Source organism: Epinephelus moara, chromosome 11, assembly GCF_006386435.1.
Source record: "Epinephelus moara isolate mb chromosome 11, YSFRI_EMoa_1.0, whole genome shotgun sequence".
NCBI classification, from domain to species: Eukaryota; Metazoa; Chordata; class Actinopteri; order Perciformes; family Serranidae; genus Epinephelus; species Epinephelus moara.
Window position 1 is genome coordinate 15,460,813 of NC_065516.1, and position 18,462 is coordinate 15,479,274.

Here is an 18,462-nt window from a genome sequence, read left to right on the forward strand (position 1 = left end):
CTGTTTTAAAGCTTAAAGTTGGGTATCTGGCTATTGCCATCTTAGTGTTTTTGGAGCCAGAATTGACCATATTTGGACAAGAGGGTGGAGCTGTGGAGGAGTGAGGGGTGGATCTTACTCATAGACTGTAGCGCAAGTGGCCCAGCCCTTAATTATGCATAACTTTAAGCCTAAATAAAATGTAAATGGGTTAAATATAAAAAAATTAAATATAAAAATTCATCCACCATACAGTTGTCATAAAGGGGGAAATTAAATATAGAAACCAAAACTGTTTTTGTCCCAGGCTGTAAAAATGTTGCTGCTGTTGGATGTTTTAACATGGCACTTTCGCATCGACTTCATTTTTCAGCCCCGGGGGAACTTGCTGCTTGATGCTGATGTTAGCATCAAAGATCAGCCTCATGAAAGGCATGGCTGTAAACTCTTAGTTTTGTTGGCATAAACAAAAGCATCTTGTTTGGTATTCTTAATTTTTTCTTTCTTAATGTTATGAACTTATGTAATTTATGTTTGGACAAAAGAAAATGAGGATGTTGGTTTCTTTTGTTCAGTAAAGTAAAAGTACGGATTCTAAAAAAAACACAGTTTTGGAATTGGTACCAAAAGTCTAGTGATACATATCGATTTTAAACGTTTTCAGCATTCATTTTCTACTTTATCGATACACTGGTACCAGCTACTGCAGTCAGTCTGCTGTTCTCTGCATCTAATCAGCAAGAGAAAAGTTGTCATATGTTTGAAGGTATTGAATCAAAGTTAGAAATTCCAGTATTGTGACAACACTACTCAGGTATGGTACTGGGACTAGTAGTGGAAAAATTCCAAATTATATCCATTCAACTTTATGATAGCCCCACAAGATATGTGAATTTTTTTTAAAGAAAGTAAATAAAAAATAATTAAAAAGCTAAAATTTCTACTCTTTTTCAGCTTTACAACCTTTTCCAGCTTGAAGAACATGAAATCATACAAACAAGACACATTACTTGTTTTGACTCCATCATTCTAGTAATCTTGCTTTTGTGTATTGAGGTAATTTCATAAAGAAACATTAAGTCCCTTGTTTTGTGTCGCCCAAAATACTCATGTGCTGCTCCACAGTACTGTAACCCCGTTAACCTCATGTGCTCATTCAAGGGATGATTTGGCCTTATGTTGTGGCCCCCAGCTGTAGGCATGATGCATAGCTGACTCCCATGATGCCCTGCAGCAGATGTCACCCAGAATGTCCCCTGTGTCGTGTCAGCTGTAATGTATTAGGAGCAAGACATGGTCAGTTTGCATGAAGGGAATCCTCTGTCACAAGGAGGCAAAAGAACAAAGACTGTTACGTCGTTGTTTTTCAGATTCAGAGAAATGTTTCTTTTACCTCAGCATCTAGTCTACTTCCTGCTTTTACTTTTGTAGTCTGCCCTTTTCACATTGTCTTATTCAATCGTGTTACCGTCTCTCCCACAGCTCTCGGAGTCCCTGTGGGTTTAAAGTTTCAGGGTTTGAAGTCTGATCACATTCATGCATGACCAACACCATGCATTTGTATGCAGGCTGGCGCAGAGAGCAGTGCCGTGGACCTAATGGTCTCACAGTCTACTGAGCTTGTACTCTCATTCAGGGCTTGTGAGCAACTTGTGAAATGAGCTTGTGGCTTAAAGAAACTGTACTGAATCTTTAATCTGGGGCGACTCTTGTCTCACTTCAGGCTGAAACTACATGTGTGTTTTTCGATCACAAACATTTGATTGCCTTTTCCAACTCTTGTTTCACACAGAATGAAAAGACATAAATGTGAGCCTGACTGAGTCAACTGTGTTGCTAAGCTCTTACAGGAGGGCGCAGGGAGCCAAAAACCTGAAGTGAATCAGAGGAAGTGTTACACAATAGGAAGTGGTGTGGGTTTTTTTTTTCATGTCCGTCTATTTGTCCCATGTTTTATAAAAACTCTGCAATTAGCCCATGTTTCACAAGGAAGGTAGGACACAAGAACAACCCAGTTATTGCATCCATAAAATGATATTGTCAGGCTTTCTATAATGTTCCCTTTTTGTGTGATTTTAGTGTTTTATCACCCATTTTAAAAGGGAACTTGCAGTTAGATGCAGTGTTTTGTTAAGGGTGTGACCAGTATTTGTGAAGAGTGTGCTAGTTTGTTCAAGTGTAATTTGTTCCGCTGATAATGCCCAAAAGGAAGCAGTCTTGTAGGTACTTGAGACAAACGAGAGGAAATGGATGTTTTCAGTGATTTTTTTTTTTTTCTGTGCATTTGTGTATTTTTAGAATTAAGCATTTTATTTGCAGATGGCTTCATTTTGTGAAACGATGCCACACTGTTGTCTCTATCAGTCAGTGTTTGCATTAGTGCCTGAAATCCTCCTTTTCACTCTATATTGTTATACATTTTAAATGCCTCTGCGCCGGACGTAGCCGTAGCTGGACTCTGGAGGCATTATGTTTTCAGGATGTCTGTTCATCTCGTTCTTGTGAAGATATCTCAAGAAAGTGTTCAGGGAATTTCTTCAAATTTGGCGCAAACGTCCATCTGGACTGAAGAATAAACGGATTAGAATTTTTTTGGTCAAAGGTCAAGGTCACCGTGACCTCACAAAAAATGTTTTTGGCCTCAACTCAAGAATTCTTGTACTAATTATGACAAAACTTCACACACATGTCTAATAGGATAAAATTATGAAGTGATAACATTTTATATCCAAAAAGTCAAAGGTCAGATTCACTGTGACATCATAATATTCTGCATAAAGCACTTTTCTGGCCACGACTCTACGTCATATCACTGTGACAGAAGGGGAGACATTTGATCTGATGCTTAATTGGTAAAACTAATCTTTGATGCCTACCTTGAAACTGTGCTTGTTTAGATCTTATGTTCGTCTGGGCTGATAATATGTGTGAAGCATCCATGTTTTCACAGACATACATGTAAACTGTAAGAGAAATTTAACTGGTACGCGGAGGCATACAAGCGTTAATTCTAGTTGTATTGCATCTGATGTGTTACTGTTGACCTGTGTTTCAGAGGCTGACCTCTGGTGGAGGACTGTGACCCGGGGCCACCTGCCAGGCTGGGCCTCCCTGCTCCTGACTGACAGTTGCACAGCTCCACTGCTGGTAAGTCCTTGTAGCAAGTCATACTTTTTGGAGATTGGAGAAGGCTTGCTTTTAAAGGAGTCATATCAGGCCGCAACTAATTATTGTTTTCATTATCAAGTTTCAGTTATTTGTTTGGGCTTTAGTGTCAGAAAACGGTGAAAAATGTCCAAAATCTGAAGATATTTGATTTACTGTAACATAGGACAACATAGGACACTCACACCTGAGAAGCTACAACCAGCTATTGACTGAAAAAACAATTACTCATATATTAAAATTGTTGCTTTTTATTTTCTAATGATTAGCTAATCGATTTATGGACTAATTGTTTCAACTCTAGCTTGTTTCAAGAGTGTCTCAAAGGGGAACTTTAGTATTTTTCAACCTGGTCCCTATTTTCCCATGTTTTAGTGTGACTAATGGGAACAACAGCATTGGTCTAGTATTGACCGAGAGGCCTCAATACCACACCAGTGAAACAGGCAGTAATTTAACTACTTGAGACATGTTTGCACCGTCAATTTACATCCACTAAAAGTGCTTGTTTTTGCCACTGACAGGCTCAGACTGTTATTCTAAGTCAAAGACAACATTATGGAGAGGATTCCTACAGAGATAGACCTTTCTGTTGAAGGGTAACGCTGAAAACACACCAAGGAATGGTGTATTGCGGCTTGCGGTGAGCTGCCATGAAATGTGTGTGGAAATCTTTGGCGGCCGTTCCGAGCTACGGCTGTTTGATACTGTGGCAAAGTGCAGCCAAACTAAAAGTTGGGAACATTTTTATCTTTAAGCTGTGAACTGTGGCCAGAGAATACCTGCAGCCGGTCAGTTAACATAGCCCTGTGACTCCTCTGACAAGTTGACAAATGTTATAAAAGAATTTCCTCCTTCCTGAAACATGAACATACCTCTCATCCACAGAAACATTTGATTATTGGGGCAAGCTGCACTTTGAAGCTGCTTGGTGTGTTTTTGGCTTAAGATCCCTTTTGTTTAACCAGAAACAGCCCTGCAATCGCTATCTCCAAACCTTACTCCATTTAAATTAATAGTAGTTTTATCATTGTAAAACACACTTCATTTAGAGTTGACCGAAACAGAATAAAGCTTACAAGAACTGTTTTGGTTCCTCTTTCCTCTGTTTCGATATTCACCATCTCAGGTTTGGTTAATATAAGCACTTAACTCACCTGGATAAATGTGAATATATACTGACTTTGTACACTCTAGAATTACTGTATTTTTAAATGGAGTCTGGTGGGTTTGGTGATGGTGGTTTCAGGGCTGTATTTGACTAACAAAAAGGATCTTACGCTTGAACAGAGAAGTCTGTCTCTGTAGGGATCCTTTCCATACTGTTGTCAGACACTCAGAATAACAATCTGAGCCTGTCAGTGGCAAAAACAAGCACTTGTAGTGGGCATAAATTGATGTGCAAACATGCCCTGAGACTTTACATTGCAGCCTGTTTCACAGCTGCCAGCTACAGCACTAGTGCTCAGTACTAAACCAGTTTTAGGTATTGTTGTTCCCATTAGTCAGTTAGACACCAAAACTTCTGAAAATAGGGTCCAGGTTGAAAACTACCTACGTTACCCTTACAGCAATATTTACATCTTTACATGTACATTGAGTTGTTCGTCTAGTCAATATGATAAAGAGAAATTTCAGTGACTGATAATTCTTTCAATGCACATACCAGCATGTTGGTATTGTTCTAAGACTTGAAAAGAATGTCAACCTATCCTCTAATTCCAACTCCACAAGCTGCATGTCTGTATTCTGTTCATCAATGCAAAGTTTGACCATTTGAACTATTTTCATACTGTAAGCTTTCCTTTTCCACTCCAGATAACCATCTACATATCGGCTGTTATTTGTTTACATGTCTATTTATATCTGCTCAAGGACATAACTCCTATCTGATCCTAATTTGAATCAACTGCAACGTCTGAAAAACAGGTTGTTGAGAATAACAACCGAAAATACTCTACGGCAGGCTTGTTTGTGCGCCTGCATTTCTCCCTTTGTTTCAAAGCAATTTGGGTCATGGTGCATAGTGATGGGCTTTGAATGAATAGAGGCATTTCTCTAAATGGCAGTTGAGTCAGTTACCTTGTTTTCTTTCCACTGGTGTTGTTTTCCATGTAATGTGGGCTCAATATAGGTAGGAGGGAAAAATCACACAACTGTTGGTGGAAATGTCCAAATGCAAGTTGCATGTTAAATGGCTTGCACTCTAATTTCGCACCTCATATACCTTTACCCCAGACCTCAGAAAATACAGCTCCTTCAGTTTTCAGACTGACTACAAAAATAGATACAGGTCAGGTCAGATTTTTTAGGGGAAAAACATGTAACTAGGACACTGTCGGCCTCAGTTTGAATACAACATCACATGGCTCTCTATGGACATTGTGCCCCAGCCGGTGGAGAATCAAACCTTGCCAGAAATGCCCCTTGTGTGTCTCTTGAACTCCCACACTCGGAAGAAAAAATAATGAAGGGGAAATTGGAACACTCACTTAAAAATCATCTTAAAAGCTGTAGAAATCCTTTCAGCTTCAAGACAGACTCTCCCAACTTGCTTTAGGTTATCATGTGGAGGAAGAAGAAGAAGCACACTCACCTAGTTTAACTCCTCATGAATCACCCACGTAGATAAAATTACAACTTAAGTGGAAATCATCACCTTATCTGAGGTTCAAACATGAACAAAAACCACTTTCCGAGCTGTAGTTGGGTGCACTGATACAAAGTAGACATGTCATTATGTAAGAACGCCTGTGGTATACCTATTATAGTGTTAATGTGCCATTCTGTGGGTGTATGTGTAATGCTTGCTCAGGAAATGAAGTGCATTGTGGGCCATAAAAAGGAGTTGAGTAATGTAGGTGCTCCCAGCTTCCTACCCCCCCCCCCCCCCCCCCCCCCTCAAGGCCAGAGTGTTTATGTAACTACAGGGCACAGGGTCACCACTCACACGACAAGCTGGCAGCTCTGACATGAGACTCGCCACTCGCCAATTATGTTTGACATATTTTTTGTTTCATTTAATAGTTGGTTACTCTGTGGTGTTGGTGTGTAGTGGTTTTAGACTCATTTTAGAGCAGGTTTTCTGTTTTTTAAGCAGGGTTTTACTCATATTTCCTGCTCACCTCAAAAGGAACTATTATTATTTTTTGCTCTCAGATTGTCTTTTTTTTTCATTTCTCCCCTGCTTGCATGTCTGCCCATCCCTGTTGTATTTTCCTCCGTGTCTCCTTGGAGATTGTTACCATGACACACAGCTATCATTCGATTGGCTAAGCTCTGGTGCTGGAATTCTGTGCCGGTTTGACAGCTAAGCCTCAGGTGGTACATATATAGGATCACTAAGTCAGTGTATCCCCAGAAGAGGTCTGTGGTCTGTGTGCGTGTGTGTGTGTGTGTGTGTTTGTGTGTGTGTAGGCTAATGCTGAGCTACCGTGGTGCTGTAGTGAGATTCAAATCCATTCACTGAAATAGCCTGAATGGCAGAGCTATTTTAGTTAGCACGCAGTACACAACCCTGTGGCAGTACAGGGGTGCAGCAGACATGTTGCATTATAAGTGGAGAATGGAGCTGAGCTAATGCAGCAGGCCGAGTTTTGTGTGAATGTATACAGGATGGATTAGCCTCGCTAAGCCAGGGGGAGGTGTGGTGCAGTAGCCTGAGGTGAAGCTTTTCTTGGCTTGCCTGTTGCTATGATCATAACTGGGTCAATAGTGCCCCCAGCTGGTGAAGTCTAGTAATGCTATACCTGTGGAGATGGTGGCTTGTACACAGATAGATTTTTTTTTTTTTTTTAATTTTGTAAGAATTACAGCTCTAAAATGGGATTCCCCAACTCACTGCTCTATCTGTTATTTGGTTTTTGGCATATCAGCAAGTATGCCATTAAATGCACAACAAAAAGCTTGGCCCATCAATTTCGAAGGCATGCTTTAATAGTGTGGAAATATCAGTTGCTCCACTCTTGACTCAGCATATGGAAGACGCCCGGCCCCTCTTGACCTCACCCGCTGAGCAGGTAATTTGAGACGATATGTCTGAGTGAGTGTAATATGTAGAGTGGCTTGTTATATCAGCTAAAAGCTCCCAGCTTCTCCTTGGTTATCTATTATTTATGCCACTGGAGGGCTGACACTGTAACTTCCTGCCCAGGTTCCCTTAAGGAGCAGGTCAGGCTGCTGCCATTCCTCTGCAGACATGTTGGGAAGCCTTAATGTCTGGCAGATCAGGATGAAACATGGCATGGACATTTAGTCTGCAGAAATGTTATTTTAACTTTGTGCGTTTTACCCTGAAATGGCTGCATGTGAACACTGGATGGTGCTCTTACATCAGGCATCAGTGCTGCTTCCCATCCCGCAAAACTGACCTGACGACTTGAGTTAGAAATTCATTTTATTTTGCAAATAATTCTAATAAATTCTGCAGCAAGATTCTTCTCAACAAGTCATTTCACTGTAATTGCTCTCGTTTGCATTTATGCAATTTAGACAAAGCTTTCCTGAAGCTTGCATGTGATGGGAAAAAGGTTTGGGAGTGGTCTTCCTCACCATTCACTCCTCGTGCATAGTGGTTCGCATCCTCCAGATGGCACTCCTCTCTTACTGAATGAAGATTCTGGTACTCCTCAATCTGACACTCATCATCCATCCAAAAACCTCCACTGTGCCCCACCCAAAATCCTGTTAGGGTAACACTGTGCAGGAAAAAAAAAGCATTCAAGATGATGCTCTGCTGTATTTCTTCAATTTAAATCAGGCTTTAATTTTGCTCAGCAACCACTTATGTAAGTCTGAATGCTCATCCTTTTAAATCTCACTCTGTCAACACTCTGAGTGAGATTTAAGGACGCAGTGACGTCAGTGAGTCAGTCAGAAGGTCACTCGAGTAATGATGGTTTCAGGGCTATTTTAGCAGAAGAATGGGAGTTCTGTGTTTGAATAGGTTTAGGAGGCAGCTGCCCCGAGGGAGGTGCTGCTTAGACCGACGACAGTGAGTCAATATGCCCCCCTTAATGATTTCCCAACACATCCTAGGAAGGAGTCAGAGGACTCTCAAGGGCAGGGTGGGGAGGGCTTCCTTCAGAGGCAGATGTTCAGCGGATGGAGCAGAAAATCAAAGTGGTGAAATTGGGGTAGAGTTCTTACAAACACCATGATCTGGTTTTACAGGACTCTTTAGATGTATCTGTCACAAAATATATCCAGGCTATTTTAGAAATGGAGCAGCATCTTCACTTGGGATGATCATATAAGGCCCCTGTGGTGTTGATGCTTGCTAGCTGCCCTTTTTCCAGTTAAATGCATTGATGTGAAATTAACATCAGGACGAGCTGTCAGCATGTGTGTGTATGTGTGTGTGTGTTTTGATGGTAAAAAGTGTTGTATTGCTGTGACTGAAGAGCAGCGCTGAGAGCCTCTTCATAGAGCTCCAGTTCAATGGAACCAGCGTTTTAGCTGACTCTTGTGTATGTGCCTGTTGCCATGGTTTCCAACTTTCATCAGGTGCTGTCCAAAGAGAGGGGCTAAGCTGAGGATGAGGCGCTCCCACTTTCATCCTCCTCTGATCTGCCTCTCTGGACAAACTGCCGGTTTTGCGTGTTCGTTTCCATGTGTGCCGATCGGGTTCATCACGGTTGCAGGAGTTGTTTTTAGCGAGGGAATATTTTTAGCAGCCTGTGTGGTTGCGGGAGTTAGATGAGACAGCTGATACTGGATGTCACCTCATGTATCACAGTCGGTTGTAATGATTTAGTCATCCTGTGAGGTTTGTTTTGATTTGCCAGAATCTGGGTGAGGGGGGCATTAGCTGATGTTTGCAACAATACAGGGGCGTGGCTACGAAGTAATCGAGTTCACCCCCATAAACAAACAAATGGCAACCCCCCCCCTTCTTTCCTCATCACCATGTGCCCCCTAAGCCATTTTTAGTCAGCTGTGTAGGATTGGCAGGAGATGGTCTGGGGTGAGGAGATGTGGAGTGGGGGGAAGGTGGGAGGAGGAGCAGGGGCGGTATAGGGTGGGGTGGGGGGGCGCATGCCAGCCCCATTTGGGAAGTGCTCCCCCATTTTCTGCCTGTCGAATCGGGCCAGTGTCAGCGAGCTCCGGCGGGTCCAGGTCTGGCCGAGTGGGCTAATGCGATGTGGCGTGTCACCCGGGGAATCTAGGTCAAGTTTAAAGCTGCCTAGCTCTGCCCGCCTCTGCTGCAGTGTGATGCCTCACAATCCCTCCCCTTACACACACGCAATAATATTCAGTACACGCCCTTACCTACATGTATTATTTTATTTAAACATCACATATAGACAAAAATGAGACATGCATTTTCCTTTCTGGACCCACATAATCTCAGACATAAACACACATACACCCTGCTGCCTCTCCCCATCCCCCCCCTCCACACCCCAGGCAAGCTCTCAGCCTCTCCACGGCGGGGCCCACGTGACGCTCCGCACTGTGTCTGCGCCCAGTTGGGGAGGGGAGGGCGTTGTTTTTCTTCCATAGTAAAGCAGCAGGGCACGTGGATCCTCATGCTGCAGCCGAGTAGTGGAATGTCAGCAACTATCCCTCCCTTACATTAGCCAGCCATCAGCCCCCGAGCCGTTTTTGTAGGACGTTGCCGCAGTGCTCGGTTTCAGCTGTGCCCTCCTTGTTGAAGGGGAGGCACAGGCAGTGCCATCCAGAGGTCAGGCTGCTGCATGGGCGTGGCACTGTTTTGGTGTCTTTACCAAAATAAGCTTCAACCTCACTGCACCATCTGCACCTATCTGCAAATATTTGCAATTTTTTTTGCCTCTGTAAATCTAACATTTTATCATTTTATTGGTGATTTTACTGTTACAAAGTGACAAATGTATCATCACATTCAGCTGCAATCAGAATATAATAATGTGTTCAAACTCATCAGTGTATGGTTTAATTTTGCAGTATATTTTCATTTTAAAAATGAATGATAATGTGAATTTGCTGAGCTGCACAGAAAAAAAAATCAAATCACATTGAATCACTAAGTGCTAAATAGTGGAATTAAATATTTCCCCATTTCCAGTTGACTTCACTCCTCGACTAATCCGCTGTTTTTGGCGCATTACCTCATCTGTATTAATATATTCATGTGCTTTCAAGTCCTACTACTACTGTACTCGCTCCTCACCCGGAGCTCGCCTCTGATTGGCTGCTGCAATGTTTTCAATGGCACCAAATTTTTTTTGACTCCATGGATACAGTGAGCTGTTGGGTAGATCAGCTCAGCCAATAGGAGAGCTGCGCGGGCTCCTGCTTGTCAGATTCTGCCCCTGGCCTTAGAAGCAGCCCTCCCTCCCTCACTGCGAGCACGCGATGGCTCAGTGGGGGGGTTCAAAACAACAACAAGGCTGTCGTCGGGCTCTCTGTGGTGCCCCGGACATGCCAGCACTACTGGGTACTACTACAGCCACTGAGAGAGGGGGGGGCTTCAATTCCTCAATCTCCCTCTGATACAGTATCTGTGTACTCTCGGCCAGCACTTCATCCTCTCACTTCTCTCTTACTACGCTATCGCTAAGCAACCAGTTACTCAGCTACTAACACATCATGTTTTGAATTTATCTATAAAGGAAGGGTTGTCATTATTCAGTAAGAAGTGCATATGAGTTGCATGTTTTTGTAATCTGTAAGTGCTTCTCAGGATGAAAATTAAGTGGAAGAGCCGGATATTAAAAGCTGTAAAATGTATGAACAGCTCTTTTTCTGGTACACTTGAAGATTCTCTGCTGGACTTTGAAATGCAGCCACGCAAATCCCCGTCCTTAAAATGACCTCATTTCAAGCAGCACAAGGGAGCAGCGCTGGGCCTGCGAGGCTGCCAGTGCTTGCGTTGAAACACTGCGAGCCCTGGCAGCTCTGCCAGCCAGCCGGTCGGTCGGCCTCAGCCTGCGAGCTGCTGAAAGGTGGCGGTAGAGGACCAGAGGATGCCCCGGCAATGATGGGCAGTGCCCACATCATCCAGCAGGGTGAGGTCAGTGACAGCTCTCATCCCTTCTGAGGCTGGATCAGGTGCTGCTGTCCGACAGCCAGTGAGGTGCCAGCGCTGGCACAGTTAGACATTCAGGTCACATTAGTGGAGGGTAAGAAGACGAGGCTGGACAGGGCAGGTGGGTCCTTGCAGGTGGTCACTGGGTAGCCTGAGTGACTAACAGTTGATAAAGTGGCTTTCGAAGTAAATAAAAATAAACACAGTTCACACAGAGTTTGAAAAAGTGGTGCTGGTTGCCAGCTGTTTCAGGATAAATGGAGCGAATTTTCAAAAAGTCAAAAATAGGGCTGCATCAGCCCAAAAGTCAAAAATAGGGCTGCATCCAACAGTAGGTTTAATTATCGATTAATCTGCTGACTCACTTTTCAGTTCATAAATTAGTCATTTAATCTATAAAATAACCTTCCCAATTTCCTAGTCAAGTTAGGGCTGGGTGATATTAATCAAAAAGCAGTATACATGATATAAATGCATTTATGTACCGCAATATTAACCTATCTTGATATAAACAGTATCTTGTCATCCTATATCTTGTTTGAAAATACATCAATATACCTTGAGAAATCCATAAAATGCCCAGCACTAATCCAGCGTGACATCTTTAAATGTCTTTTTTTGCAGAACGAAAGTCCAAAACTTGGAGATATTCAGTTTACTGTCATAGAAGACTAAGAGAATCGGCAAATATTTACATTTAGCAAACAAACAATAGAATTTTGGGCCTTTTTGCTTAAAAAATGTACTTAACTTAGAAATTAATTGATCATCAAAATAGTTGCAGATTAACTGTTTGCCGCTGAATTCATTGTTCCAGCTCTAGTCAGAAGTAGTCACTCATAGTCAATCTGTGTTCTGTGAGAACCAGAGGAAGCATTAACATGTCAAAAGCGCTGCATGCTCCTTTAACATCTATTAATAGACAGTGTCGATGAAGCACCTCGTTACAAGGAAGGTGGTTTTATAAAAATCTTTGTGTACTCAAACTCAACAGTCGTATAAAAATTGGCCACTCATCACTAATATTTTCTCTGTCAGAGTAAGGACATGACCCACTGCTAGATTTTCAAGTCACAAGACATGTCACCCCCCCTAACCTCACCCCCCTGATGGTGCATCTCATGCATTTTAAAACCTGCTCCATCTAACCCCCTGCTCCCGACTGCTGAGTGTGTACCTTGCTCTGTCACAGCACCTCCCTGTCTCCCAGCATTACCTGTGTTGGCATGATTTACTCTGTCACCGCCGGCCCCTCACTCAGTCACTTCAGCTCTTCACCTGTCACTCATCTCAGATGACACCCGCCTGCCGAAGTTTAACCTCGTCATTATTATGCGTCGACTCTCCTCCCGCCCTCTTGAAGTACACCCTGTCCATCTCTGCTCTGTCACCAAGGGTTGAATCTGTCTGCATTGATGGAGCCCGTCGCTGTTTCTCTCTACGAACTGCCACAGATCTCTGACTTGTCATATGTCAGTTGACCTTTGCTTCTGAGAGAGATCGGCTCGGTGCTTTCTAGGAGTGAGGAACACCCGAGCAGAGAGCTATGCAGGGCTGTCACTTCTCATTGCACACATCACAGCTGAGGTGTGCGTTGAGTATGGATATACAGTAAATGTGTGTATCAGTGATGTGTGTGCCTCAGCAGGTAAGGTATGGGTGTGACAGCAATGTCAGTGTAGGGCTGCCAGACCTTGGACACACTGATCTTCCCTTTTTCCTCACTCATCCTCTTCTTTAACCTGCAAGTTGCCTGGAAGTCAAAGTCTCATTTACAACAAGTATATGGCACATTTGTTGGGTCACTATCGGTAAAGATCATGTGTGATCATCAAGTGTGAAGAAGTGAAATAAAAGGTGTTAAAGTCTGTCAGGAAGGAGTGCGCTGTGTAAGAGGAATACTTAACCCCCCAAATGATCGTGTGTATCAACTACACACTACTTGTTACACTGAATTGATGAAGAAAAATGTTTTTCTCACATGCCTCGACATCAAACCAAGAATCCAAATAATAAAGTTCTTGATGAATTGAGGTCATAGGGATCCATCTTAATCTGTGTTCTCTTCGAAGCCAGACTCTATTAAAAAAATTGTGTTTAAAGTCACACAATAACATAAACAAACTACTGATCAAAGTAGCGGTAGACCAGCAGCTTCTGTGTTCAGTGAGGTAAAATTACTGTTTTTGTCAGAGGAGTCTGGCTTTGAAGAGAGCATAGATAAGTTTCATTTTTAGGAAATGGCTGTCTGTTTGGGAAGTGCTGAAATTACGACTGGATAAATGAAACTTGGTTTATACTGCATGAATTGTGTGAGAGTTGGTAAACTGATGTTTCGACATAGTTCTGTGGTTGTTTAATGTGGCCCCTATGACTTCAGTTCATCAAGAATTTTCTCTGGTTTTGGATTCTTTGTTTAACCAAAGGTATGCAAGTTAACAATTTTTTCTTCACAAATTCAACACAATATGGGGCGAATAATTGATAAACACATGGTCATTTTGGGGTAGAAGTATCCCTTTAGTTAAGGTGCTGTGTGTGAGTGCACGATGTTGTTCAAGTGCAAAGCAGTTTAAGGTCTGCTTTGGTTTCAGTGCAGGATAATGTCTTCTTCCTACACATGCATATCTATTGCTGAAATGATCAGTCGATTTTGATAATCAGTGAATAGCATTCATCAATCCAAAGAGGGAAACATTAGCTGGTTTCAATCTGTAGTGTGAATATGTGTTGCTTTTCTCTGTTTGTATTTAATTGCTGTATAGTGAATATCTTGGTTTTGTACTGCTTGTCACCCTAAGATTGGAAAATGTTGATAGGCATTTCTTTTATTTGTTTTTGACATTTTTAGACCAAAAAACCCCAACAGTAATTATTATACACTGTATATATATTGCTAAAATGATGTAGACATTATTCAGTCCTGGCTGCAACTGACAGTTATTTTCATTATCGATTAATCTGCTGATTTTTATGACAGCTGTGGCCGGAGGCATTATGTTTTTAGGTTGTCCGACATGATATTTCAGGAATGCCTTGAGGGAATTTTCTCGAATTTAGCACGGATGTCCACTTAGACTGAAGAATGAACTGATTAGATTTTAGTGGTTAAAGGTCACTGTGACCTCAGAAAACTTAAGAATTCATACACTAATTATGATAACATTTCCCACAATTGTCTAATAAAATAGAATAATAAAGCAATCACATTTCATTTCCAAACGATCAAAGGTCACCTTCACTGTGACCTCATAATGTTCTCTGGCCATTACTCACTGTCATATCTGAGGAACAGAAGGGGAGACAGTTGGTTAAATGCAGAATTGGTGACGCTGAATCTTGGGTGTCCACCTTAAAATTGTGCTGATTGTATAGATCTTCTGTGCTGCCAGAGGAAGATGTGTGAAGATCCATGTTTTGGAATTCGTGGCTTCTTTGCAGCAACATCTGTATTTGAAGCATTGTTAACTGTCATGCCTACATATGAGTCTGGACAGACATGGGTGTAAACTGTAGCTGCAGCTTGACTGGTTGTTGGAGGCATACAGCTGCAAGGGGGTAATTCTAGTTTTCACAATTAACCACTAGTTCCGTCTACAAACTAATGAAAGGTGTTCATTATAATTTTCCCAGAGCACAAAGTCTTTAAATTCCTTGTTTGTCGACCATTTCAGCTTCATAATCAGTAATTAGTTGCACTTTCATTTCTCCAGAATCAATTGTTGTCCAACATGACCAAACAGAATTCATATGCGTACTATGATGATGATGACGTATACAGTACTGTACAGACGCACTGTGCTCTCACAACAGATGTAAGTCACTGTGCCGCATGTGCTGTATGTGCTGGTAGCATGTTAAATATTGATGTCATGTTTCAGCTCCTATCACAAAGACACTGCATTGCACTACCTGACTCTGAGTGAATTTCATATCATAGAAGGTCTAATTCACAAACAAACTGAAAATGGTCATAAATGGGGCTCTTTGTGTTTCTGTACGGCAGCTTCCTTTATAAAAGTTTAATGGGATGTGTCCTGTTATGTGTATAGATGTGATTATATTTGATTTCCCTGCGGTGGCTCTTGAAATGGATTACTTTGCATAGCCTGTAAATGCTCACAATTGCTGGGAAGAAACTTAACAAAGCAGAAAAACAAACAGATTTTTTGTTATTTTGGGGGACTTTCTGGTCTGACATCTGGTTTGGCGAGAGCCTGGGCACAGGAAACACACATGGGAGGGAAGTCCAAGGGGAACGCTGGTGTATGCGAGCAGTGGGCACATCTGGGGCACCACCGAGTTCACGCAGGCACCAGAGCAGTGAAGCAGAGCAGGAGTGAGGTGTCATGGATACAGCAGTGTTTCACCACCTGCTCACTTTTTTCTGCTGCGGTCCTTCATTTACTGACTTCTCTCTCTTCTCCTCAACAGGTATCGTAACATGGGGAACCTACTGAAAGTTTTGACTTGCACAGATCTGGAACAGGAGCCCAATTTTTTCCTCGATTTTGAAAGTGAGTTTCTTTTTTAAGTAATTGCTCCCTCTCCTGATATCGATCACATGAATATCTTACCATAACATTATCAACTCTGAAACTCTTAAGTCTATTCACCCCGACTTATCTTTTACGCTAAGTTCTTCCCAGCGGCAAAAAGAATCAAATCTACCACTCGAGCTTCTGCACTTCCCATCAACCTGCCTCTTCCATGCTGGCATGTGTGGAGAATATCAATCAGGCAGCAGAGTTGCAGCAGAGCCCCCTCCCCAAATATAAAGCAGTGAAGTTCAGCTGCTGCGTAGCCTAAGGCCCCTCAACACGGCTTGATCCTGCGCTGTACTGTTCTCACACTTGGCAAACCCAGAGACTCAGTCATACCTTTAGAAGAAACAATGCCTCATGAAGCTCACTGTTTCTAGGTGATTTTTATATTAAAAGAATATCACAATTACATATCCGACACATACGTTCATGCAATACTCAATATTGTAGAATTTTCTCTAAATTTCTCTGCATTGTAAGCACATTTTTAAGAATGCAATGTTACACCCTGATATCAGACCTCACAGAGGCTCACACCAAATGTATAAATGATGGTTTTTAAATGAATAATGCACAATAAATTACAATGCAAAATAAAAAATACCTTATACAATAAAAAGACTGCTGCAGCTGCCAATATGAGCTGTGTTATAGGTGTTTGTTCTGCAGGGCAGCAGGAGTTTACAGACATCACACTTGGCAAGGTGTTCTTGCTTCAGGTGGTGGAAAAGGTTCATAGTGTTCTTCGTGTTCTTCATTGCCACTTCTCTCCAAAAAAAAAAAGTCTGAACCATCTCTACTCCCACAGTTGTTACACAGAGTGTGTGTGTGTATAACCCTTTTCATTTGTCTTCTCTTATCTTGTTCCATTTTCCTCCTCTCAGCCAGGAAAGTGGGCGGCGTCAAAACTTAAACGGGAAGCGGTGGAAAGATGAGATTATTTCAGTGAACTTTCATTTGCATAATTGGAAGTTGCATATTAGACTTTCTATCATATTGGAGGATTTGATGAAGTTCCTAGAGCTGCCTTTTACTGTATTTTGAGCCCAGTGGCTCCCAATTGGCCCCGATGACCTTGTTTCTCTCCTTGCAGATGCCCAGCCCACAGACGCAGAGCGAGAGGTGTGGGAGCAGGTGGACGTGGTGCTGAAGGACGCTAAGGGGATCCTGGACGAGCTGCAGGCGTACAAAGGAGCAGGGCAGCAGATCAGAGAGGTACACCTCCGACTGACAGACTGACACAGAGCTGTTGCTGGGTTAGGGCAGACTGCTGTGTTGACAAGGCGTGTAAGGGTTTCTGCATTAGTTTGTAGGGACAGTTTAAGTGTCTTTATTTAGAGCTTAAGAGGAGTGTAGGTGTTACCTGTATCTGGATCTGATTTTGTTATGATTCTTTGTCTTCAATAATGTGCATCATGTGTTACATTATTTATACTTGTTGCATGTGCCCTCTTCCCCAAACCTAGGGTGGTCTACAAGAGCAAACATGCTCCAACAGCCCAAATCATTTCCATTAGGAGAAACGTACTGCAGCTTCAGACACGATGCCAATTCAAAAACACATATGAAAATCCAAAACAAACACAGCAATGGAAATGTGCTGCACATAAAAAAAACTTGCTGCCGAAAGCCAAAACAAATATTAAAGGCAAACATGCCACAAGTACAGAAACAATGCAAATCAAAAACACACAAACCATGAAAATAAATTCAACAAAAATAACAAAGCGTATCTCATCAACGCAACTGAAAATTTTCAGGCCTCTAGGGGGAGCTCTAATGATAGTGTGATGCTAACGCTATCTACGTACATCTGGACTAAAATCAAATGTAAAAAAAGAATACGTAACTTTTTATGTCACCCCTGTACTCCACTTTTCTTAATACTTCAAAAACAAACACACTCCCTGGTCTGGTCTCTCTCTCAGGTCAAAAATCAAGCAGTTTCACTTATAGTATTGCTCCCTCTAGAGGCCTGGAGGACTTTTGTTGTTGACAGGATATGTAGGGTTTTTCTGTTTTAAAAAACTATTGCAAGAGACTTACTTCTTGTCTCAGTCTGTTTATAAGCTCCGACATATGAATAAAGCCCGACACTAGAGACATTTTTATTTTTTGCACTGTGTACTATTGGCATCCCATTTTTGGTTTAATGCAGACCAAGAGTGAACAATAGTAGTTTTGTGTTCAGCAGGGTGCAGTTGAATTTCCTTTTAGCTTCAAAAATCAGCAGATTATAAAACTTTCAGGGTGAGCTCAGGAGCGCAGAGTGAAAATTTGGTTTCATCTCATTTAGCTGAAAGAGAAGAATATTCTCTTTTTAAAAGAGTCCTCCTACGACATCATCGGACTCACAATAGACAGTTAAAAAAATGATGCAGCAGAACCAAAGATATTGGCCTTTTTATTTCCTTATAAAATCTTTACCCAATACATTACCCACAATGCCACTTACTGCAGGCAGTTTTGTCTCTGAAGTCCTTTTTACACAAAGTCCCTCCTTTATGCCACCTTTGCTTTATACATAGAACCAAACAAGGGTGGCATAATGACACCCATGTGTTTGATTTTAGGTAGCATGGAGCTCATTTTCAGTAGCTGTTCTTTGGGTAACTGACTGCTAACTGCTGCTTTTTAAATCTCCCTGTGGTGGGGCAGACACATAACACGTCGTCAAAATGTTAGACCTGTCCCTTCCTGCTGGCTGTCCCTTTTACACATTGATTTGGTGCTCTTACTACCTCCGCTGCTGGCTTAGAGAGG

General features: G+C 42.1%; 1 protein-coding gene across 1 annotated transcript in view; it reads left to right on the forward strand.

Moving 5' to 3' along the window:
- Positions 1–18,462, forward strand: part of fam49bb (family with sequence similarity 49 member Bb) — a 45,164-nt gene that overhangs the window by 10,668 nt on the left and 16,034 nt on the right. Inside the window, exons 2-4 of the mRNA XM_050056561.1 lie at positions 3,035–3,126; positions 15,590–15,672; positions 16,793–16,914. Coding sequence (XP_049912518.1) covers positions 15,600–15,672; positions 16,793–16,914 — 195 coding nt within the window. The 5' untranslated portion in view covers positions 3,035–3,126; positions 15,590–15,599. The remainder of the gene's footprint in view (positions 1–3,034; positions 3,127–15,589; positions 15,673–16,792; positions 16,915–18,462) is intronic.